Source organism: Rhinatrema bivittatum, chromosome 5, assembly GCF_901001135.1.
Source record: "Rhinatrema bivittatum chromosome 5, aRhiBiv1.1, whole genome shotgun sequence".
Lineage (NCBI taxonomy): Eukaryota > Metazoa > Chordata > Amphibia > Gymnophiona > Rhinatrematidae > Rhinatrema > Rhinatrema bivittatum.
In genome coordinates, this window is record NC_042619.1 from 371,108,685 (window position 1) to 371,133,396 (window position 24,712).

Below are 24,712 nucleotides of genomic sequence, written 5' to 3' on the forward strand. Positions count from 1 at the left end.
ATCGCACAACAGCAGTATCTACAAGTGGGATTAAGCATGCTTGTATACCAGGTTCCAAAGGCAGTCTGTGGTCCTGTTTTTACGGAGATGGCTGAGACTCCGAGGGAAGGAGGGTGAGAACCAGCTGGTGAGAAAAGCCCTGGTAGCTGTTAAGGAGGGCTCCTTAATCCTCTACTTTGCCCACAACATGGTATTGAGCAGGCTCTGACCAGCCCAGATGTGGGGAAAGGCAAGTCAGAACCATCTGTTGCATACTATAAAACTTGTGTAAAAACCATTTCTGTACTGCCTCCCCTCAGATCTGTTTTGCGTGTGTATGTTGGGGGTCTTACGACTTCATATTTTTCATACAGTTTAGCATTTTTGAAACTTCTCAGTGTGTTTCAGATATGATATATTTATCTATTTATTTATTTATTTAAAGTCTTATATTCTGCCATATTTCCAAATATTTTGTTCAATGCAGAGAAGCAGCCTCATGTTCTTGTCTTTACCAAGGCTTAGTAGTTTCACCTGTGGGGAGAGAAAATGACAGAAACCATACTAGGAAAGAGAGGCGAGTACAATAAGAATATAAATGCCATATTGGGTCGGAGCACTGGTCCGTTGAGCCTAGCATTCAGTCTTTGAGAGTGGCAGATCCTAATGGGGATGATCAGTTTCATATTGCTCACTCCCAGAAGTAAGATGCGGTAACCCCAAGTAGGATTAAGGATGGATATGATAACAAGACGTTAAAAATGGAGCAGGGAGGGAAGGATAGCAATGGGGAAAAGTGATGTGGCGTGTGGAAGATGCAAAAGAGGAAATGAGAGAGAAAACCAAGGCTGGTCTGGAAAGGAATATTGACTTAAAAGTTTTATTACAGTTACATAAAATTGTTTTGTAAGATTTTATATGCTTAAACATTTTTTCCTTGTTACCCTGCTAGACCAGTCCAAACGTGTGGGTTTATGCCATCCTACCAGCAGATGGAGATGTACAACCTTTTCAGTGGCATCACTGCTTTATGGAGTAGTACAGCACAGGAAATTGTAGTATTTTTTTGTCTCCAGCAGCTGGTAGCAGGTGCAGCAGGATTCCTTGTTTCCAGGTTTGAACTCCTGTCATTTCTTAGCAAAGTTCTTTGGATTGATTCCCCTGATAGAACTGGTTCTAGGGTAACAGTCCTTGTGATTGTTCCTCTGATAGATCAGGCATCCAGCACTGGCTCCCTGTGCAGTCCCTAGTTAAGCGGGTGATCTTCGGTGGGTACCAGGTTCCAGCTGGGTCTGTTTGGGGTGGGGGTGCCAGGGGTCTGGGGAGGCTCACTCAGACAAGTATTTCTTCTCTGGAGTCTGTTGCTTTTTCTTCCCTCCTGAGATTCCTCATTCCCACCTTATTTGTTCTCTTTGTTAGTAATGGTAAAATTTAAAAAAAGAAACAGAAGGAAGTTTGCTGGCTGCTGAGGCTGTGCAGTGCACAGTAATTGGAAAGGTGGGATAGTGCAGCCTTCAGCCAGTTGGGTAAGCTCTGTCTTGTGGTCAGATGGCAGTGAGTGTCTGCAGCTGACGCTTAGGGCGATCAGATGGCATTTTTCTTTGCCGGCCCCAGTGAAGACTGGTTTGGAGGAACAGGCAGTCCTTGCATTCTTGTGACAAGGAGGCTGCCAAATTGCCTCAGGTTTTTTCGGGGGAAACTGGCAGTGCAGAAACTCTGCTCTTCCATGAGCCAGAAAGCTGTGTGGCAGTGCAGACTTGCTTCCCTTTGCACTTCTGACAATAGGCTGATGGAACAGTCACCATTTTTTAATCTACAGGCAGCCCAGCCTTTTTCTCCTCTGTTGCCAATTTTTCTTTGCCGGGCCCTGGCAAATAAAACAATGGGTGTCATATTGCCTCTGTATCGCGCTCTGGTGAGACCGCATCTTGAATACTGTGTGCAATTCTGGTCACCACATCTCAAAAAAGATATAGTTGCACTGGATAAAGTGCAGAGAAAGGCGACCAAAATAAGTGGAATAGGACGGCTTCACTATGAAGAAAGGCTAAGGATGTTAGGGCTGTTCAGTTTGGAGAAGAGACAACTGAGGGGGGGGGGGGGGATATGATAGAGGACTGCAAAATCTTGAAAGGACTTGAACAAGTTAATGTAAATCGGTTATTTACTCTCTCAGAGAATATAAGGACTAGGGGGCACTCCATGAAGTTAGCAAGTGGCTCATTTAAAACAAATCAAAGAACATTTTTTTTCACTCAGCGCATAGTTAAGCTCTGGCAGTGAAATCCAGAGGATGTGGTTACGGCCTTTAGTGTAACTGGGTTTTAAAAGGTTGGGATAAGTTCATTGAGGAAAAATCCATAAACTGATTTATATAATGTTTGGGTGCTTGCCAGGTGTTTGTGACTTGGATTGGCTGCTGATGGAAACAGGATACTGGGCTTGATAGACCCTTGGTCTGACCCAGTATGGCATACCTTATGTTCTTATGTTTCCCGGCCTGAAACCCAAGGCTGTCTGTTGCTGGCCCCAGAAGGGAAGGGGTTCTAGGATCCTCATCAGGGGTCTCTCTCTCTCTCTCTCTCCCTCTCCCATAGGTATTTCTGTCTTGAAATTGTATTGGTGATGCGCCAGGCCTTCTGCGCCATGCAGAAGCCTGGTGGAGGGGGGTCCTTAGGTGGCTGACAACTTTGCCTAATCCTTGGGCTTTTTTTGTGCCCAAATGCTCTAAACTGGTGAGGGAAGGGTAGGGCCTGTCTAAACATACTACTCCCTTTGGGTGTCTCCTCTGTTCGGGAGGAGGAGGAAGAGAAGACTGAAATGGATAGCGAGTTTGGAGGATGGGGAGCTTTTCTCTGAGCGTGAGTGTTCCTTGGTCATTAGGCTGGTTAGAAGAGAGGAACTTGCTTCTCATCTCCCAAGTTGTCAGATTGCAGAGTCTGAGAGTGACCCCTATCCTCGAAGGGGTTTGAAAGCCATCTAAGGTCTTCTCTCTCCATAAGGCATTGTGAAGTGCATGATCTTATTGAAGTGAGTCCCCCAAAGGGGCACTCACAGGGAGAACAAAAAATTGAGCAGGCTGTATCTTCTTTCAGCAGAGGACAGGGATGGTTTATTTAGAGTTCTCTAGGTCAGTGCCCTAGTTTCAGCCATGACCTCAAGACTGTATTTTGAGGATCTTTAGGGGCCATGCCCCCTTCAACTGGAATAAAGTTGAATCCCTCTTAAAGCAGTGGCCATCCAGTCCTCTGTTTGGAGGGGAGGGGGGGGGGGGGGAGGGGTTGTGTGGCTTGTATCTTATTGTGCTGGGTGCACAGCTCAGAGTCTGGAGGCGATCTGGGACTGCCTTTTTGGCAGACATAATTAGGCTTTCTTCTTAATCAGTGGAATCAGTCTATTTTCCTAGCTTGCAGCCAGATGGATTCAGGACCAATGGGTTTTGTGCTCCCCTGCTAGCAGATGGAGACTGAGTCAGGTTTCAAAGCTGTCGTCACCTTAGATATACCCCTGCAGTGACCTCAGCCATTCAGATGTGGAAATGCTATCCTTACAGCAGCATTGGTGTTTAGTGGGATTGTAGTACTCTACCACACACACAGGCACCCCTTCATACTTGCACATACCCTCACATATACAGGCACTCTGACAGGGCCAGTCTTACTCTCTCACACACATTTTGGACCTCTTCTTCGGCCGCTGGCTGCAGAGGAAATGCCGGCAGCACCGTAGGGCCACCTCTTCCACCGCAGGACCTTGCTTTTACTGGCGGGGAGTAGGAACCCCGCTAGCAGATTACTTCTCCGTGCCACCACGGGACCTTTGTATATGCTGGCAGCAATGGCTCCCCTCCCCCTGTTTCCACCCGGGGAGGACCACCTCCCTTGCCCCCCTTAGTATGTCCCAGGTGAATGGCTTGAGGACCACTCAAAGGATCGTATTCTGTGGGGGGGAGAAGGCCACTGAAGGGTTGTTCACTCGTGAGTCAACTGAATATACTAATTCAGTCCTGGTTTTGCCCCATTTCATATATGAAGATCTAGTTCTGATTGTCCTATTGATTTTTATTAAATGATCAGAGCTGTGAATCCAGTGTGGCAAAACCAGAGTTGGATCAGCCTGTTTGGTTGACCTGAGGTGAGTTGGTAACTCATGTTGGGGGGGGGGGGGTGAACAGTGCTTCTGTGCACATATTGCACACTGCAGAGTTGGAAAATCCTACTCTCGCATGACTTCTGAAGCAGACCCTGCCCCTGCACCATTTTGGGCACAATTTTCTAGTGAAGGTTTTGCCAATGACCTGGACATCTCCTTATGCATCCCAGCATTCCTCTGGCTGTTGCCATTACTGTCATGCTGTTTTGCTACCTGAGTTTGGGTGGGGCTCTGGGAGTCATGGATCATATATTTTAGAGAAGGGGGGGGGCAGTTGATTGTAGAGGGGGGGGTAAGTAGTAGGTTTTTCTCTTATGTTCTTAAAATTTTGGTAACACTAGTTGAAATGCATACATGATCTAAGGCTCTGTTCAAAACCTATTTAATGTCTGAAACAGCTAAATGTTTCCTTGGCTAGTTTTGACGTGAGCAAGAGTAGAGGAATAGCACTTCAAAACTAGTTTTACTCTGAAGACTCTCTCTCCATATGCTCTGCTCTCCAGTTTGAAATTGTTAAACTATCCTTTCTTCTAACAGCCTAGTTCCACATTCCCTGTTATAATGTAACTTTTTGCTTTCATTGTTATCTGGTTCACCCCCTAGTTTATTGTAAACCGGTATGATAAGACCTGGTCTTGAGCGTCGGTATATTAAAAGAATTTAAATAAATAAAAATAAATAAAGACCTGTTCGCTGTATTGTAGTAATCTTGTCCAAAATAGTGGAGATTTGGCTGGAATAATATGGGGATAATGAACTAGCTTTGAAAATAGTGATCTAATGTAGAGAGGCTGAAATGCAAATGTCAGAAAATTGAGCAGACTAGATGAGCTGTTATGATCTGATGCCTTATAATTCCAGTACCTGTGCCCCAGGAAAATACAGGGCGCTATTCCAGCTATTTCATTGTACCCAAGACTGAGGGTTCCTTTCGCCCCATCCTGGACCTCAAGAGCATCAATAATCATCTGCGGATAATTCATTTCCACATGGAAACTCTTTGCTCCATCATAATGGCCGTACAACCGGGAGAGTTCTTAACCTCCCTGGACCTTTCCGAGGCCTACCTTCATATTCCGATGCGAAAGACCACCAGTGTATCCTACATTTGTGATACTGGGCCACCACTTCAATTCTGGGTGTTGCCTTTCGGCCTGGCCACCGCTCCCAGAACATTCTCCAAAATTATGATGGTCATGGCGGTGACACTGAGGAAAGAAGGGATCCTGGTGCATCCTTAATTGGATGTGGCTGATCAGGGCGAAGTCGTTAAGAGAGCCTCCAGGTGACCAACAGGGTCATGTCCCTGCTCCAGGAACTTGGTTGGGTCATGAGCATGGACAAGAGCAGCTTCAAGCCCTTCCAGTCCTTAGAGTATCTGGGAGTCTGGTTTGACACCAAGCAGGACAAAGTCTTCTACCACCCTTGAGGATAAGGAAGTTGATGTGCCAAGTGTGTCGGTTGACGAACACAATGTGTCCAGGGTGTGGAATAATCTGCAGGTCCTCAGTCTGATGGCGTCAACCCCGGAAGTAGTACCGTGGGCAAGGGCACACATGCGACCACTCTAACGCTTCCTGCTGTCACGTTGGAACCCACCGTCTCAAGACTACTTGATTTGCCTCCATCTACCGATGGAAGTATGTTCTTGACTCCAGTGGTGGCTACAGGAAGTGCCCCTAAGCAAGGGTGTAAGCCTGTCCCCACCAAACTGGCTATTCCTCACAACGGATATGAGCCTCCAAGGGTGGGGAGCTCACTGTCAGGAATTGACAATCCAAGGGCACTGGACCAAGGAAGAGCGCGCTGGAGCATAAATCGCCTGGACGCCCGAGTTGTCAGATTAGTGTGATTCAAATTAAGCCACAGACTCCAGGGCCAGGCGGTCTATGTGATGTCTGACAATGCAACGGTAGCCTACATCACCCGCCAGGGAGGAACCAAAAGCCATCAAGTGTCTCTGGACATAGATCCCCTAATGGAATGGGCGGAGTTAAATCTACAGGGGATCTCTGACTCCCACATCGCGGAAAAAGGCAACATCAGTAGGGAGAGTCTAGATCCAGGAGAATGGGCATTGTCGACCAGAGCCTTCCAGCTCTTTGCAAATTGCAGGGACCTCTCGTCCTGGCCGCATCTCGCAATGCGAAGGTCTCCTGATTCTTGAGTCTTAGAAGAGATCAGCGCTCCCAAAGGATTGACACCCTTGTGCAGACCTGGCCAGAGGAAGACCTACTGTACACCTTCTCTTTGTGGTCTCATCTGGGCAAGGTCATTCGCAAGACTGAACGCCACAAAGGATTAGTCCTTCTGGTGGCCCTGGATTGGCCCAGACATTCGTGGTATGCAGATATGCAGAAGCTTCTGGTGGAGAGCCCCCTATGCCTCCCTCCACAAAGGGACCTGCTCCAACAAGGTCCGATCCTTCATGACGACCCAACTCTGTTTTGTCTTACAGTCTGGCTCTTGAGAGGGCTTGCCTGACGAAACATGGATATTCGGCAGCAGTAATCGCCACCTTGCTCCGTGCACAGAAGTTCTCAACTTCCTTGACGTACATGCGGATCTGGAGAATATTTGAGGCCTGGTCTGGGGAACGAGGGGTATTCCCTCAGACAACCAAAATCCACATGATTCTGGAATTTTTACAGTATGGCCTGAATAAAGGGTTGCCCCTCAAGCCCTTGAAAGGTACAGGTAGTGGCTGTCTCCTGTTTCAGAGGCGAGGTGAACGGAGCCCGCCTGTCGGCACATACGGACTTAGCCCATTTAACCCCTTTTAGGAAACACCTCCGACCACCCTTATGGTGGCCAGTCCCCCTATGGAATCTCAATCTAGTATTGGACTTTTTAGCAGGGCCTTCCTTTCAGCTGCTGCGCAGTCTGTCCCTACGTCTGTTAATGCTGAAGACTGTATTCTTGGTGGCGTTATTCTTGTCTCTGAACTACAGGCGTTGTCGTGTTGGGAGCCAGTCCTCCGGTTGACTCCAGGAATGTTACAGCTTCGCACCGTTCCTTCCTTCTTGCCAAAGGTAGTCTTGGAGTTTCACTTGAAGCAGTCCATTTCCTTATTGTCCCTAGATAGACACAAGGACACAGAAGACTACTGCCTCCTATGCCACTTAAACGTCAGTAGCTTTTAGTTCGGTATCTGGAAATCTCGGAACCAGTGTGCAAGATGGACTGCTTGCTTGTCTTCACAGTGGAAAGGACCAAGGCGAAGCGGGAAGCCATAGCCCTTTCAAGTTAAAGCTCATTCCACTACGGCCTAGCAGTATCCTGGGGGAAGCTAAGCTTCTGTTTCCTGTTGACATCTGCTGAGCAGTGATGTGGTCTTCCCTGCACACCTTCTCCGGGTTCTATCGCCTGGATGTCCAGGCCTGAGAGGATGCAGCCTTTGTGAGGGTGGTGCTAACTGGACCACCGGCAGTCTCCCACCCTGTTCAGGATTAGCTTTTGTACATCCCATTGGTCCTGAGTCCATCTGGCTACAGGCTAGGAAATGGAGAAATTACTTACCTGATAATTTCATTTTCCTTAGTGTAAACAGATGGACTCAGCATCCCGCCCACGGCTGCCCATAAACTGTGCCAAAGAATCGCCCATGAGGTGAATCTCGATTCCAAGAAGTTACGGGTAAGCCATTGCCCTATCCCTAGATCAGGACATCTATAATATTGCTGGGATTCAGCACTTATGTTTGGTTGAGTACAGTTATGGTCATCCGTTTTTTAATCAAGTTTCAATCACGTTTTTATCAAATGGTAATCAGATTTTAATCATTTTTCAATAGTATGTCCACAATGGCTTTTGAAGAGAATATTGAATGGCTGAGGTCACTGCAGGGGGATATACGGTGACATCAGTTTTGAAACCTGACTCAGTCTCCATCTGCTAGCAAGGGAGCACACAACCCATTGGTCCTGAGTCCATCTGTCTACTCTAAGGAAAATGAAATTATCAGGTAAGTAATTTCTCCATTATTTATTGTGTATTTAGCTCATGTCATTTCATTGGTAGCTCATGGCAAGTTACATTCAGGTACAGTAAGTATGTTCTCTGTCCCCAGAAGGCTCACAATTTGTTTGTACCTAAGGCAATGGAAAGTGGAGTGACTTGCCCAAGATCACAAGGAGTGGTATTGGGATTTGAACCCTGGCTTTCCAGGTTATCAGCTCACTGCTTTAACCACTAGTGAAGACGTTTTATGGTTTTCTGAGTGACAAATACGGCATCTAAAACCCATCTCAGACAGCGATCTTTTAAGGGAAAATTGTTTGGGAAGGATCTGGACAAGTTAAGGGTCTGGGAGATTCTAAGCCATAGCAGCTCCCAGAGGACAGTGTCTATTTAACCTCCAGGCTGGCAGAAGTCACAGATGCCTCAGGGATTCTTGGAGATGCAGGCCAGGGAAACAATTTTCCTCCCAGATGATCAAGTATTGAGAAAGGAATTGATCCTTTGTGATGCCAGAAAGCCTAAATTTAACACACAGAGAACTGGCAGGTATTTTCCAAGGTAATCTCGGTGAGTGCCACATCCAGTGGTTTTTCCAAGTGTGGACACATATCTCTTTGGACTAGTGGGTCCTGGATATTGTGCAGAATGATTATTTCCTAGAATTCACCACTCCCATTTCTGATGCTTTTATGGTATCCCCTGTGGGTCAGATTCCAAAAGGATAGCAGTAAAGGCACTTTGAAGAGGCTTCAGTGCATGGAAGTCATGGTTTCAGTTCCACTCAAGACTCTGGGTCTAGGTTAGTACTCGATATGCTTCATGGTTTTGAAGAAGGATTTGTCCTTCCAACCATTCTTCATCAAAAAGGGGTCAACAGATGTCTTAAGCTTTCCTGTTGTATGGAAAAACTACTCATTTTGTGGCATTGAGGCAAGGGGAATACTTTACATCCCTGGATCTTTCAAAGGTTTACTTTCACATTCCCATCAGGAAAGATCACTAGAGGTTGCTCTGTTTTTGTACTCTAAAGAAGCATTTACAGTTCAGAGCCCTTCCGTTCAGGCTCACCACAGTGCCAAGGGTGTTCACAAAGATAATGGTGGTGGTCGCAGACTTCTTGCACCTCTGTAAGTTTACATTGAGTAGGGAATTTGATGAAGAGTAATTTGATTCCTTCCCAGTCTTTAGAGTATCTAGAGCAGTGATGGCCAACCTTTTGAACTCAGTGTGTCAAAATTCATAAAAAAAAAAAAACGAGCATAACTCGGGTGGTGTGTCACTTCTAGAAAAATCCATAATTTTGTGATATTTGTAGCTCTAATTAATAACAAAGTTATAATTTTAATATATGTACTGTATTTATTAATAAAGCAAAAACAAATAATTCTTTACCTTACCTACTTAGTGACTTTTTTGTTGCTGAACTTCATTTTTTTTTTAATTCTTTATTTATCAGTTTTAAATTTTACAAACCTACAGGCCTATCCTGTAAAGTGCGGCCGCGTTTACCCTGCTCCTAAGCCGCTTTTTACTCACGTTCCGGCCGCGTTAGCCCTTCCTGCGATCCCGAATCCCCTTTAACCTACTCCTACCGCGTCCTAAATTCCCCAGGCAACCCCTTCCGCCCGCGGCATGTATATTGCATGCAAACGAGCGAATTAGTTATTCCCTAGCATCCCGTAACCCGCGCCCCGACTATCGCTAGTTTTCCCTGCCGTTTTGTCGCGCGTTTAACCTGCAAACTTACCGCCTACCCTGACCCCTGCGGTAGAGGCAGGGGTAAGGGTAGATGGCAAGCTTTCCCCCAGCCCCCGCTCACCTGCCCCGGCCGCGATCTTGGGTGCCGGTCTCCGTGGCAGCCCCAGTCCTCTCCCCTGCTCCCGAAGCCAAAATCGGAGGGGGGCTGCAACGTTTTTTTCGCTTTTTTTTTGGCTTCGGGAGGAGGGGAGAGGACTGGGGCTGCCACGGAGACCGCTTTCCCCCGTGCAAGTAAGTTGCTTCGCAGCTTCAGTTCTTCCCTCCTCTTGGAGCTGCTTTTTCAGTCTTGCTCCGGGAGGAGGGGAGAATAGACACTGACAGCGGCGAAGCGAAAAAAAACCAAAAGCAATTTTGGTTTTTTTTCAAAAAGCTAAAAGTAAGTTGGTTCGCCGCTGTCAGTGTCCCCCCTCCTCCCGGAGCAAGGCTGCTTTTCGCGCTCTGCTCCGGGAGGAGGGGAGAAGAGATGACAGCAGCGAAGCGAAAAAACCAAAAGGGGACCCGACCCGACCTACTTTTGCAGCCGTCCGGCATCGTTGCTCCCCTGCCTCGTCCGGGAAGATGGCTGCCAGCACGGGGGAAAGCGGCCCCTGTGCATTCAATTGGCTGCTCAAGACGTGACGTCACGACGTTTGGCGTCACGGCAGCCAATTGAATGCACAGAGGCCGCTTTCCCCCGTGCTGGCAGCCATCTTCCCGGATGAGGCGGGGAAGCAACGATGCCGGACGAGGCGGGGGAGCAACGATGCCGGACGGCTGCAAAAGTAAGTCGGGTCGGGTCCCCTTTTGGTTTTTTCGCTTTTTTTTTTTGCTTCGCCGCTGTCATCTCTTCTCCCCTCCTCCCAGAGCAGGGCGCGAAAAGCAGCCTTGCTCCGGGAGGAGGGGGGACACTGATAGCGGCGAAGCAACTTACTTTTAGCTTTTTGAAAAAAAACCAAAATTGCTTTTGGTTTTTTTTCGCTTCGCCGCTGTCCGTGTCTATTCTCCCCTCCTCCTGGAGCAAGGCTGCTTTTCGCGCCCTGCTCCAAGAGGAAGGGAAGACACTGACAGCTATATCATGGACTGAGGGACTCTGCCTAGGGGGCAGGATGATAACTACAGCTGCACATGCTCAGGAGAGCATGTTTGAAAGTTCTAGAATCTTTGTGATCAAAGTTCCAGACCGGGCTTCATCTGGTGATGTCACCCATGTGTGAGGACTACCATCCTGCTGTCCTCAGAGAACACCTGTTACAGGTAAGCAACTCTGCTTTCTTTAGCTGGGCAAACTGGGAGTGAACTGGGGAAACTGGTAATTGCGTCTGTGTGTCTATGTACAAAAATCCCCCTGCTTACACAGTAGCAGCAACATTTTTGCGCACATGTGCGCATCTATATAAAAATGTGTGCACATGTACACGCATACAGCCTATTTTATACTATTCTTAGATATACGTGCATATATGCACCTGTTATGAAATTGCCATGTTCTTTGATGTGAGCCGGCATATGCGCATACATGTGTGCCCATGCGGCTGTTTCAAAGTTACCATCTTGGGTTTTTGCAGCCCAAATGCATGACTCTACATTTTTTAGCATTAAATCATAGCTTGCCAGGCTCTAGTCCGTTCCTCAAGCTTCACTAGATCCTTTCTCATGTTTTTCATGTTTTCCTGGTTTGCTGCCCTGTTACAGATTTTGATGATATCCTCAAAGACAAACTTTTTCTGACAATCCTTCCACGGTATCGTTTATGAAAATGTTGAAAGAACTAATCCAAGAACCCGATCCCTGTGGCATATCATTAGTAACATCTCTCTCCTCGGAGTGAACTCCATTTAGCACTAACCTTTGTCGTCTCTCACTCGACCAGTTTCTAACTCAGTCTGTCACTTTAGGTCCCATACCAAGGGCACTCGTTATAAGTCACCCATGTGGAACCGTGACAAAGGCCTTGCTGAAATCCAAGTATATTACATCCAGTGCTGTCCCCTGATCCAACCATTTGGTCACTTGGTCAAAGAAATTGATCAGGTTCGTATGACAAGACCTGCCTCTGATGTAAAAAAGCCCCCCCCCCCCCCCCCCAAAAAAAAAACCACCTTGCTGCCTTGGATCATGTAATTTATCAGATTCCAGAAACTGCATCATCCTCTGTTTTAGTAGTGATTCCATTAATTTACTTGCCATAGAGTTGCGAATAAAACAGTCAGACTAACCTGCTTCCTCCTTTCAGCCATTTTTGTGAAGAGGAGCCACATCTGCCTGTCTCCAGTCCTCCAGAACTTCTCTTGATACTAAAGAAGCATTGAAAAGGTCAGCCAGCGTAGCTGCCAGAATTTCTTTATGTTCCCTTGGATGTTACCCACCTGGCCTCACTGCTTTATCTACTTTATTTTCCTGGCTCCTTACCAGCACAATTTTCTGAAAATCGTTTTGTTTACCTCACTTCCAATCCTCTTTGTGTTTGTTTTCTTTGGTCCTACTCCGGGTCCTTCCTCAGTGAATATCGAACAGAAATATTTAAGCAATTCTGCTTTTTTCCTTGTCAGTCTCTACATATTTCTCCCCTTAAACCTCTAAGTCTCACACTGCCACTTTTACACTTCCACTTGTTGCTAACATATCTAAAGAAAAGTCACGTCCCACATGTTTTACTGTATTTGCTAATTTTTCTTCTATTTGTATCTTTGTATTCTTAACTACTTTCCTAGTTTCTCTTAGCTTTTCCAGATATTGTCACCTGTCTTTCTCTTTCTGAAATCTCTTTATTTCCTATACACTTAGCATGTACCTACCTTTCTAAATGTTGTCCTCCTTCCCCATTTCTATGCAAGTGTTAAATCTTTTATTTACTTGAGGACTTTGTTCATCCATCCCCAATGATCCTAGTTTAAAGTCCTCCTCAGCAGATTTACCAGTTTTTTTCTGGAAGATATTACACTTCCTCTTAGACAGTTGAGCCCCATCTCTGCTCTCATTGACATCTACACTGCATTTCATTCATTTCCAGAACGCAAGCTTCTTTGACTGAGAGGATTGAGGAGAATACTACTTGTGCATCTGTCTGCTTTTCCTTCTCTTCCAGAGCCATGTCAGGGCCTGGCCCATGAAAGGGTTGGCTTGCGCAGAATGGGGTTTTATTCCATACTGATTTCTTATATCTGGTTTAATATCTTTTTGAGGATTATTGCAGAGATCTTCTTGTTTCATCCTGGTGGGCATATTCCTATCATTCTATCCTTCCTCCAGAAGGGTTTAGACAAGGGCTAGTCCTTAATTAGTTTACCATAGTTTATTTTTCTTAGTATACCTCTTTTCAGAGGATAACTCAAAGTGATGGCTGTCTGTTACAGGCTTTGTATTCAAAGATTTCTGTGGCTTCCCCGCCAGGTGTGTCTTGTTTCCTTTGTGGAGCTAAATGTATTTATCCTTTCTTTAGAATCTTAGTTCCCCAATAGGATCTTAATGTGGTTCTTAGTGCTCTGGTGGATCCTTTCTTTGAGCCTCTTAAGCATGCTTCTTTGAAGGCTCTTTCAAGGACGGTTTTTCTAATAGCCATATATTCAGGCCAGGAATAGTTTGGAATTCAGGCTTATCTTGCGGAGACAACTATCTGGTTTTCTCCACCGAGTAAGTTTCTTTTTGTTCAGTACTATCCTTCTTACTCATGGTCATGTTATCTTTTCATTTAAATCAAACAATTTCTCCTCTTGGGTTCCCAAAAAGGGAATGTCATGGTTGGAACAGATTGTTCTGTTTTTCAGATGTTCATTGTATTCTTAGATATTTGAATATGACTAATCCCTTTAGGAATTCCAATAGGCTGTTTATTTTCTTTTGATGGACCTCACAAAGGGGAGGCAGTTTCAAAATTCTATTTGTCACGATGGATTAAAGAGAATTTCTCTTCAGCATGTTTGTTTGAAGGTTCAGCAGGCACCAGAGACACTTTTTGTGCTCATTCTACAAGGGTTCAGCCTTCCCCTTGGATGGAATCTTCAGAAGTTGCTCTGAAGGATGTTTGTAAGGTAGTCACCTCTTCTTCCTTCCATTCGTTCACCAAGTATTACAGTTTAGATGTGCTAGCCAAGGTAGATGCTGCATTCAAGGGAGGTGTTCTCAAAACAAGCCCTGTCTTCCTCCTACCCACATTAGAATGGGCTTGGGTGCTTACCATGCATCTGGTCTGGTCTAGCAGGATGACAAGGAAGGAGTAAGTTAGTCTTACCTGTTAATTTCCTTTCATTGAATCTTGTTAGACCAGTCCAGGACCCTTCTGGGAAGTTATGGCTTCAATTTTGCTTGTTCTTTATTTAGAGCCTTTTGGGTTTTTGGTTTTTTTTAGGTTTCAGTGTCTCTGTAGAGAGCTCAAGTATTCTATCTGCTCTCCTTTTTTTGTCCAGTTGGAATCCCGAGAGAAAGTTTGCTCCCTTTGGGGTAGATTTTTAAAAAAAGTACGCTGGATTTTATAAGATACGCGCGTAGCCGCACGTATCTTCTAAAATCCTGGATCGGCGCGCGCAAGGCTGCCGATTTTGGGCAGCTGGTGCGCGCCGAGCCGCGCAGCCTGTCTCCGTTCCCTCCGAGGCCGCTCCAAAATCGGAGCGGCCTCGGAGGGAACTTTCTTTCACCTTCCCCTCCCTTCCCCTATATAACCCACCCCCCGGCCCTATCTAAACCCCCCCCTTACCTTTATCCATGGATTTACGCCTCCCGGAGGGAGACGTAAATCCACGCGCGCCAGCGAGCTGCTGGCACGCCGAGACCCGACCCAGGGGCGGTTCCGGAGGGCACGGCCACGCCCACGGAATGCCCCGGGCAGGCGCCACACCCCGGTCCCGCCCCGAAACACCATGCCCCGCCCCCAAAACGCTGCATCGTTCAGCCCCACCCCCGACACGCCCCCTTCCAAAAACCCCGTGACCTACGCGCGTCCCGGGGTTCGCGCGCCGGCGGCCTATGGAAAATAGGCGCTCCGGCGCGCAAGGCCCTGCTCGCGTAAATCCGGGCGGATTTACGCGAGCAGGGCTTTTAAAATCCGCCCGTTTGTTTATAGTTAGTTTTTTCTTGGGGAGTTTTACCACTCCATTGCTTTGACATAAAACTGGCAATTTCCTCTGCTATTCTACTGCTTATTACAGTGATGTGTCTCAAAAAGTTGTGGATCTCAGTTTGTCTGGCAGGACATCATAAACCCACATCTTATGAACTGGTCTAGCAGGATTCAAGGAAATTAACAGGTATGAGTACATTTTTCCATTATTTTTCTCAAAGCATTGGAAACTATATTTTAAGATTAATTTTAAAATAATACTTTTCCAGGGGAGTTTCCTCAGACCTGCAAAATTTGTTAGCAAGATATTTACAGATAAATGCTGATGGCCAAGAACTTTGTTGGATTAATTTTACATTTTTTGAAAATGTTTTAGTTTGACAAAGAAAACACAAAGATTCCTGGAATGCTGATAATTGATACTCCTGGCCACGAATCGTTCAGGTAAACAATTTTTCTTGCAAATAGCAAAAAGTAGATGAGATACCAGAATAGTTTAATGTAATACAATATGACACTATAATTTTGCATGGACATATACATTTTTAGATATGTTTTCTCGACTTAGTATTTAATAATCGAACAATATTTGTCTTGTGTCCATGGCTCTCCTGGAAATGGAAAGCCTTTTTCACATAATAATATTGTTTAACTTTTGTGATCTGGATCAAATTGTATAGGTGTGCCACATATACTCAGATTGCAGATCTAATGCTCCAAAAAAGCCACTGAGTGCTTTTCTGAGGCTTGTGTAAGGCACTGATTTCAGAAACTTCGTACATTTAAAAATGAGCCCTATTTCATACTTTTAGGGGTAGTTTTCAAAGGTCTGCTTATAAAATCTTATTTAAAATGTTTATTCCACTTATAACAACAAGACATGCTAAGCAGATTACAGTAGAAAATATACATAAAAATATATATGAAAACATACATGCATAACATAATTACAAATAAAATAAATACAATTAAAAAAAATTAATGAGCACCTTAAAAAAAAAAAATAAATAAAAAATTCTCGCTAAGCAGCATTATACAGTACAGATTACTACAGTTCAAAAGCCTGTCTAAACAAATATTCTTTCGCTTTTTTTCTAAACATGCCAGTATCCTTAGCACATAATGCCAGGAGTAAAGAGTTCCATAATTCAGGCCCTGCAACTGAGAGAGACCTGAGGCATGACTTGTTCAACCGGACAATCTTAATGGTAGGAACTGACAGTAGATTCTGATCAGCAGACTGCAACAGTCTGTTAGGGACATAAATTTGCAGCAGGTTTGCTATATAACTGGACCCATCCATTCTTAGTGCTTTAAAAACTAGAACTGCAATTTTAAATTTAATTCTGTATCCTACAGGCAACCGGTGAAGCTCCATCAACTTTGGGGAAATATGTTCCCACCGTTGAATGGCCGTTATTAAATGCGTGGCAGAGTTCCGCAGTACTTGAATTGCTCATAAAGAAGAGACTGCTAACCCTTACTTAGTGAATAGCCACTGCTATTAATTGCATCAGTAGCATGGGATCTTTTTAGTGTTTGGGTAATTGCCAGGTTCTTGTGGCCTGGTTTGGCCTCTGTTGGAAACAGGATGCTGGGCTTGATGGACCCTTGGTCTGACCCAGCATGGCAATTTCTTATGTTCTTATGTACAAATAGGGAGTTAAAATAGTCTACATGCAGAGGACAAATGCCTGGACAATGGTGCAAAACTCATTCACTTTCAAAATATATTTCAAATATCTCAAAAGTCGAATTTTAAAGTATCCAGATTTTAATATTTGATAAATGTGATCTTTAAAAATCAACCTTTTATAAAATATAACACAGATGTTACGTACATATTTTTTTAAATGGAATAATAGAACCAAGAATGGAAAGTGAATTTGTGATATTTAGTCAAAAATCATATTCACATGAGAAGTAGATTGCCTCTGTTTTATCCACATTAAGAATCATGATTTTGCATCATCCAATCATTAAACTCCTGGATACTTACTGCAGTCTGACTTAAAACAAAAAAGCATGTATGTGGCACTTTGAAAATAGCTCTGGCCATTCCAGATCTACCCTCCTCAACCAGGTGGTTTCCCATGGTGCCAAGAAGGCATTTCTATTTTCCGAGGAGACATTTTCCTCAGCCCCATCAACAGCAGGGACTTGTCCTAGACAGCAGAGGGACATACTCAATCTCACACAGACAGGCTCACTCACACAGGCCGTCTCCTTTTTTCGCGCACCCTCACACACACGCGCGCGCGCACCCTCACCCACACGCGCGCGCGCACGCACCCTCACCCTCTCAAATGTACTCATGCAGACAAGCTCCCTTCCTCTCTCTCTCTCACACTTGTGCAGGCAGGCTCTCGCCCCTTTGCTCACATGCAGACAGGCATGCTTCCACCCCCTCTCTCACACACAAGCAGACAAGCAGGTTCCCACCTTCTTTCTCTCACATGCATTCAGATTCCCTCTTTTTTCTTCAGCTGCCGAAGGCAAAGGATCTGTTGGCAGCTGCTCCAGGGTTTCTCTGTTATTTGCTACTGCTGTGCTAGGGGAGACTGGGAAGAGTGCCTTTTGCTGCTGCTCCTTGTTTGCCGGCTCCATCAGTGTATTAAAAGCTGTCGGGGTTGGCATGTCTTTTATGCTGATCTTGTAATGAGTGAGATCAGCATTAAGGATATGCCAATCCTGAGAGTTTTTAATACACTCACAGGGCTGGCAAAGGAGGAGGAGGAGCGGCGGAAATGCTGTCACTTCTCATGCATGTCTGATCTGGGTCCATGTAATACATGGGCTGAGGTGCAGCATGATGAAGTATACCCTGCCGCACAAGAAGTAAATGCCATTTTTGGGGGGGGGGGGGGTCACTTGCCACTCCTTGTCATCCCATTGCGATGCCTATGCCTCAGTGTTCCTGGAAAGAGACCAGCGTACCCTTGACCTTAGAAAGAAAGTTTATCAGAATACTGTACTCACTTCCTACATCGCAGCTAGCACTCTTTGGGCCAGTACATGTGAGACATCCCACAGAGTTTCTTCCCCAGGACAAATGTGATGGCCTTGATTCAGCAGTAGTCAAGGGTAAAGAGTGGCAAACACTTGGTCAGATTCACTTGTGATGATTATAAGACAACATTTCCTAGCGTGTAGCCAGATGGACTCAGGACCAGTGGGTATTGTGCTCTTCTGCTAGCAGATGGGAGACAGAGACAGATTTCAAAGCTGACGTCACTCTAGATACACCCTTGAGTAACCTCAGCTCCTCAGTATCTCTCTGTCTCCTAGTAGATGCGGACACTATCCCACACACTAGAATAATGTTAAGAAGAAACAAAATTTACCTTAAAGAAGAACGAGCTCCGCTCTCCTGTGGTGATACCTAAGTGTCCCTCCCCCAATCGAGAATTCCTGAGGTGATCACTGATAACCCTCAGAGGTGTGCCTTGGTCCGGTATCTGGTTCCCGGCGTGGACTTAACCCCCAGGGTGGCTGAAAGGCAGCGGGTGCAGAACAGCGTGGCGGTGAAGGTAATTACCTCTCCCCCCCCCTCCCCCCCCGCAGCTGGACACAATCTGGCACACTATCGGTAAGTGCCGAAACCAGGATCAGTCCGGACAGTGGGTTATCTCCCCCTTCCAGCAGATGGAGTCAAATAGAACTTTGAAGGATGCTTCCTTATAAGGTAGTGCACCCTCTACTAATCCTCAGTATTCTCTTGACTCCAGCAGATGACAGTGGTGGCTTTTGTTCTCCACTGAGATGACTAGAAAGCTATTTTAGGAATTTTCTCTTATTTTCCTCAGCTTTCCTTTCTTTTGGATGGATCAAGTGTAATTAAAAAAAAAAAAAATCTTTGCATTTTGAATTTTCTGAGGGAATTATTTGGAGAGCTTTCCTGTAGCCTTCGCTCCTGTTTTAGTGGGAGCATTCTATAGCTTGCAGGCAGTACTATTTGCAGCTCTCCCCACCCCTCCCATCTCTGTTGTCGGGCTAAGTTTGTTTTTATTTCCTTTTGACAGGTTATTTCCTCTCTTCCTCTCTCCAGGGTGCAAGTCAGTGGTGCCGACCTCTCCCCCTGTAGCTGCTATCCGACCCACTGCCCCTGAGATGCCATTTTCCTCGGGGCAGCCAGCACAGAGAGGCTTAATTCCTTTGGGCCTCTATCTATGGGTTGCTGAGAGATAGAGAGAGAACAGGACTGAAGCGGAGGCTATTACCCGCTTCTTACAGCCACGAACCTGGTAAGCATGAGGAAGAACAGGCTGAAGCGGAGGTTTTTCCCACTTCCCGCAGCTTTAAACTGCCTGTTTCTCGCGTTAAGAACAGCTGGTTCCCTCGCGGCTCCGTCAGGGTTCCCCATGCCTAGTTTGTCCAGGTGCTGCGCTTGTGGAGAGCCCGGGTCGAGGCTTTCCCGCAAGGGGATTTGCACAGCTTGCCTCCCTGATGGGGAGGGACCCTCTTAACTGCCGGGCCACTCTGGTTCTCGTCTTCTGGCGCGCCTCGATGCTCAGGGGCCGGCCCCGATCCTGCTGACCGCGGGAACGACGGCCATTTTGTCTCCAGACTTGGCTGCTCCAGCACTAACAGGAGAAGAGCAGGACGCTCCTTTTTCATCTCAGCTGCCGGTTTTGACACCCGTTCCACCTCTGGAGCCTTTTCCTCCGTATGGGGATCTTCCCACTCTTCCTCCATCGGGGCCATCTCCGTTTTCCATGGATTTTGTTGTTCTGCTTTACAATGCTTACCTGGCCAGAATGGGCCAGCACCAGGAATTTTTGGTGGGACCTCCTCCTAAGGTACCCAGAATGGCTGATTCCACTGAGGTCTTGGGAAATGCCCAGACCGTGGGGAGTGCCCAAGGGTCAGCAGTCCCGGGACCAGGGGTACCTCCGACCACCTCAAGCACTCAGAGGGTCCGTTTGGTACACCCCTCTGCGAGGGGGGGGGGTCTGTTCCTCAGCAGGACCCGGATCCGGATGAACCTTCAACTACGGCTCAATTGGAAGGAGATGATCCTAGAGTTCTGCAGATCTTTCAGGATGAGCTGGACCCCCTCATTCCACATATCCTACAGGAATTGGACATTGAGGCCCCTCAGGACCCGTCTGAGCCTAATCCACCAGCGAAGAAAGGGGACCCCCTTCTGGCTAGTCTACGTCCGCTGTGTAGGTCCTTTCCTTCCCATCCCACGTTCCTTCAACTGTTATCCAGGGAATGGGATTGCCCGGAGACCTCCCTCAAGGTCAGCAGAGACATGGATAAGCTATATCCTCTCCTGGATGATTTCCTGGAGCTTCTTAAGGTTCCCAAAGTAGATTCTGCAGTCTCAGCGGTGATGAAAAGAACTACCATTCCAATAATGGGTGGTGCAGCCTTGCGAGATCTTCAAGATCGAAAGCTGGAAGTTTATCTTAAGAGAGTTTTCGAGGTGTCCGCCCTGGGGGTCCGGGTGGCCATTTGTAGTTCCTTCGCTCAGCGTGCAGGCCTCCGCTGGCTTCAACAGCTGCTCAGCTCCCAGGAGTTGCCTCCTGAGGAAGCACCTCAGGCACACCACATGGAGGCCGTCATAGCATATGGAGCAGACGCTCTATATGACATTCTTAGAGTATTGGCCAGATCTAAGGTTTCTGCAGTCTCGGCTAGACGCCTCCTCTGGCTTCGAAAGTGGTCGGCGGATTCTTCTTCCAAGTCACAGCTGGGATCTCTACCCTTCAAGGTCAAGCTACTATTTGGGGAGGATCTGGACCAGATTATCAAGTCCCTTGGAGAGAGTAAGGTACACAAACTGCCAGAGGATTGCCCTCATTCTTCTAGGTCTTTTAATTCCACTAGAAGCCGATTCAGGAATCAACGTCATTTCAGCCAGGCAAGGACTGCAGCTCCTCATCAGCCGTCCTCTTGATCTCAATCCTGGACTCAGTCCTTTCATGCCAGAAGACAGCCCCGCTCTGGTCCGACCCAGGGGACGTCCTCCAAGTCTTCACAATGAAGCTATGCCAGCCCACTCCCCGATCCCCAGGATAGGGGCACGTCTCTCCTTTTTCTACGAGGAGTGGGTCAACATCACGTCAGATCAGTGGGTCCTGGATATTCTAAGACACAGCTACGCGTTAGAATTTGCTCAGCCGCTGAGACAGGTTCCTCTTCTCTCCATGAGGCCCAGTCCAGAAACAACTCATAGTCCGGCAGACACTCAACAGGCTTCTGGCTCTTGGAGCGATTCGTCCGGTCCCCCCCCCCCCCCCTCCTGGAAGTAGGCCTGATCTTGGATCTCAAAATGGTCAACAGGGCCATTTTGATTCCCCACTTTTGGATGGAAACCTTGCGCTCCATGATAGCGGCGGTACACTCCGGAGAATTTTTGGCCTCCCTGGATCTGATGGAAGCTTATCTACACATTCCCATCCTCCAAGCACATCAGCGTTTTCTGCGATTCAAGATTCTGGGACAGTATTTCCAGTTCCAGTCTCTACCCTTTGATCTTGCGACCGCTCTTCGAACCTTCACGAAGGTGATGATAGTAGTAGCTGCACTCTCCGGAGGGAGGGAGTCTTGGTGCACCCATACCTGGACGGCTGGCTCATTCGGGCAAAGTCCTCAGCCCAGTGCCACCGGGCGGTCGACAAGGTGTTGATGCTTCTTTACTCCCTCGATTGGGTGGTCAACTTCGCCAAGAGCAGCCTTTCTCCATCTCAGTCTCTGGACGTCCTGGGGGCGCATTTCGAGACAGCGCTGGGCAAGGTGTCTCTGCCCCCGGACAGGGCTCATACACTTATAGCTCAGATACAGCGATTCATCGGTCTCTCGCTTCCAACGGCGTGGGATTACCTCCAGGTCCTAGGATCCATGGCTTCCACCATCGATCTGGTCCCCTGGGCGTTTGCACATATGCGTCCCTTACAGCGTGCCTTGCTATCCCGCTGGAAGCTGGTGTCTCAGGACTTCCAAGCCATCCTTCCTCTCCCGCAGGGAGCCAAGGACAGTCTCTCGTGGTGGTTCAACCTGTCTCATCTTCTCCAGGGTGTTCCTTTGGACATCCCGAAATGGGTAATCGTCACGACGGACGCCAGTCTCTCTGGCTGGGGAGCGGTGTGTCAGATGAGTTCTGCGCAAGGGAAGTGGACACCGTCCCAAGCAACTTGGCCAATCAATCGCTTCGAGACAGAGCAGTGCGTCTGGCATTGAAAAGCTTCCTACTTCTCGTCCATCATCGCGCAGTCCGAATACTCTGACAATGCGACCACTGTGGCCTACATCAATCGCCAAGGGGGCACAAGGAGCCGGCATGTCTCTCGGGAGACAGACAGGTTGATGGCGTGGACGGAGACTCTTCTCTAGCGGCTTCCCACGTCACAGGCGTAGACAACATTCAAGTCGACTTTCTCAGTCGTCACTATCTAGATCCCGGAGAGTGGGATTTCTCAGAGGAAGCGGTGAATCTCCTGTTCCACAGATGGGGGACCCCCTATCTGGATCTAATGGCAATCTTCCGGAATGCCAAGGCAGATCGGTTCTTCAGTCGCAGAAGAGAGTACGGCACAGAGGGAGTGGATGCCTTAGTCTTCCTCTGGCCCCGTCACGTTCTCCTCTACGTGTTTCCCCCTTGGCCTCTGATGGGCAAGGTGCTCCGGAGAATAGAGTCCCACCAGGGTCCGGTAATGCTGGTGGCGCAGGAATTGCCTCGTCCGTGGTTTGCAGACTTGATCAACCTCGCAGTGGACGGACCTCTTTATATGGGTCACCTTCCACGCTTGCTGCATCAGGGTCTGGTGTCTTTCGCCCAGGCCGATTGCTTCTGTCTTGCGGCCTGGCTTTTGAGAGGTGCCGGCTGAGACAGCGTGGATACCCAGAGGCCGTTATCTCGACCCTCCTCAAGGCTAGAAAGACATCTACCTCCATCTCCTATATCAGGATATGGAAAGATTTTTAGAACTGGTGTGCCTCCATACCTGTGTCGCCATGGACCGCCTCGGTGGCTCAGATCCCATCTTTTCTTCAACAGGGACTGGACAAGGGTCTGGCCTACAACTCGCTGAGAGTGCAAGTCTTTGCCCTAGGCTCTCTACTTCATCAACGAGAGGGAACTTCCCTCTCCTCTCACCCGGATATCATCCGATTCCTCAGGGGGGTGAAGCACGTGAAACCCCCAGTCCACACTCTTTATCCTTCGTGGAGTCTCAATCTCGTTCTCCGAATCTTGGTCGGACCACCCTTTGAACCCATGCATTCTGCGACCCTCAAGGATATCACTCTCAAGACGATTTTCCTGGTAGCTATCTGTTCTGCCTGCAGAATTTCGGAGCTTCAAGCACTCTCGTGCAGAGAGCCCTACCCTTCGTTTTAGGGATTCGGGAGTTTCCTTGCACACTGTGCCTGCTTTTCTGCCCAAGGTAGTTTCCGAGTTCCACTTGAATCAGACAGTAGAGCTTCCGTCCTTCTCAGCGGATGCATCAGCGGATCTATGCAAGCTAGATGTCAAGCATATCCTCATTCACTATCTGGAAGTCACTAATGATTTTCGCTTGTTGGACCATCTTTTTGTTCTCTGGCATGGTCCGAAGAAGGGGGCCAAGGCGTTGAAAACTACCATTATTAGCTGGCTGAAGGAGGCGATCTCGGTGGCTTACATTGGAGCGGGTCGACAACCTCCGGCGGGTGTCAAGGCCCATTCTCTTCGAGCTCAGGCTGCTTCCTGGGCGGAGATGCAATCGGTCTCGTTCCAGCAGATTTGTCGAGCGGCAACTTGGAAATTGTTACATACCTTTGCTCGTCATTATCGTCTACAAATACAGTCGCCTACTTTTAGCTCCTTTGGCTCTAGGGTCATTCGAGCAGGGCTTTCCAGGGCCCACCCTACGTAGGGAAGCTTTGGTACATCCCACTGTCTGGACTGATCCTGGTATGTACAGGGAAAAGAAAATTATTCCTTATCTGCTAATTTTCGTTCCTGTAGTACCAAGGATCAGTCCAGACGCCCTCCCTGACTGTTTATTGGGTTTGGGATTGCCTCTCTGCTCATATTGTTCTTCAGTGCCTTTTTTTCCTTTGGCTGGTTAATGGTTCATTCTGCAAGTTTGTTGTTTGACACTGCTTTTGTGCCCTTTGCACACTGTTATTTGTTACTTAATTCTATTGTTCTTGATCCATCCTGATTTTCCTCGTTGCTTTGATATACTCCATATTGAGGATTAGTAGAGGGTGCACTACCTTATAAGGAAGCATCCTTCAAAGTTCTATTTGACTCCATCTGCGGGAAGGGGGAGATAACACACTGTCTGGACTGATCCTTGGTACTACAGGAACGAAAATTATCAGGCAAGGAATAATTTTCTTTTCAGGCCTCCGGTCTCCAGAGCCCGGATTGCCGTACCGAATTCTTCTTCTGGCGAGGTTAAAAGGGAGCACCGATTTTCGGTTGAGCAGCCTTGGATGGGCTAGGCCCCAATCCAGTGCAAGGGTCCACACACGTGGAGACCCTCGGGGGGAGGGGTGCCATCTTGCGCGTGGGGTCGTCTGTGCCATCTTCCCTTCTCGTGGGGCAGGCCGGGCAACTGATGCGCCTAACTTGCGTGCGTCCAATATAGACACGCACACTTGACGTGTACAACTGAGCGCACCCATGCACATATCTACACTCACAGCCACGTTTACAACTGCACGCGTGCAAACACAATGGCACCCGCGCCCCAGAAGGCACTCTTTTTGCACAGCCTGCCACATAAGAGCCACGCATCCTGAATTGGAGTCTTACCTGGGTCAACATTGCGAAGAAGCCCAGGGGGAACCAAAGCCTGGTCCCTTATTGTCGGGGGATGGGTCCAGAACTAC

At 47.4% G+C, this 24,712-nt stretch overlaps 1 protein-coding gene across 1 annotated transcript in view; it reads left to right on the top strand.

Moving 5' to 3' along the window:
• Positions 1 to 24,712, top strand: part of EIF5B (eukaryotic translation initiation factor 5B) — a 346,296-nt gene that overhangs the window by 184,292 nt on the left and 137,292 nt on the right. The window contains exon 13 of the mRNA XM_029604785.1: positions 15,258 to 15,325. Coding sequence (XP_029460645.1) covers positions 15,258 to 15,325 — 68 coding nt within the window. The remainder of the gene's footprint in view (positions 1 to 15,257; positions 15,326 to 24,712) is intronic.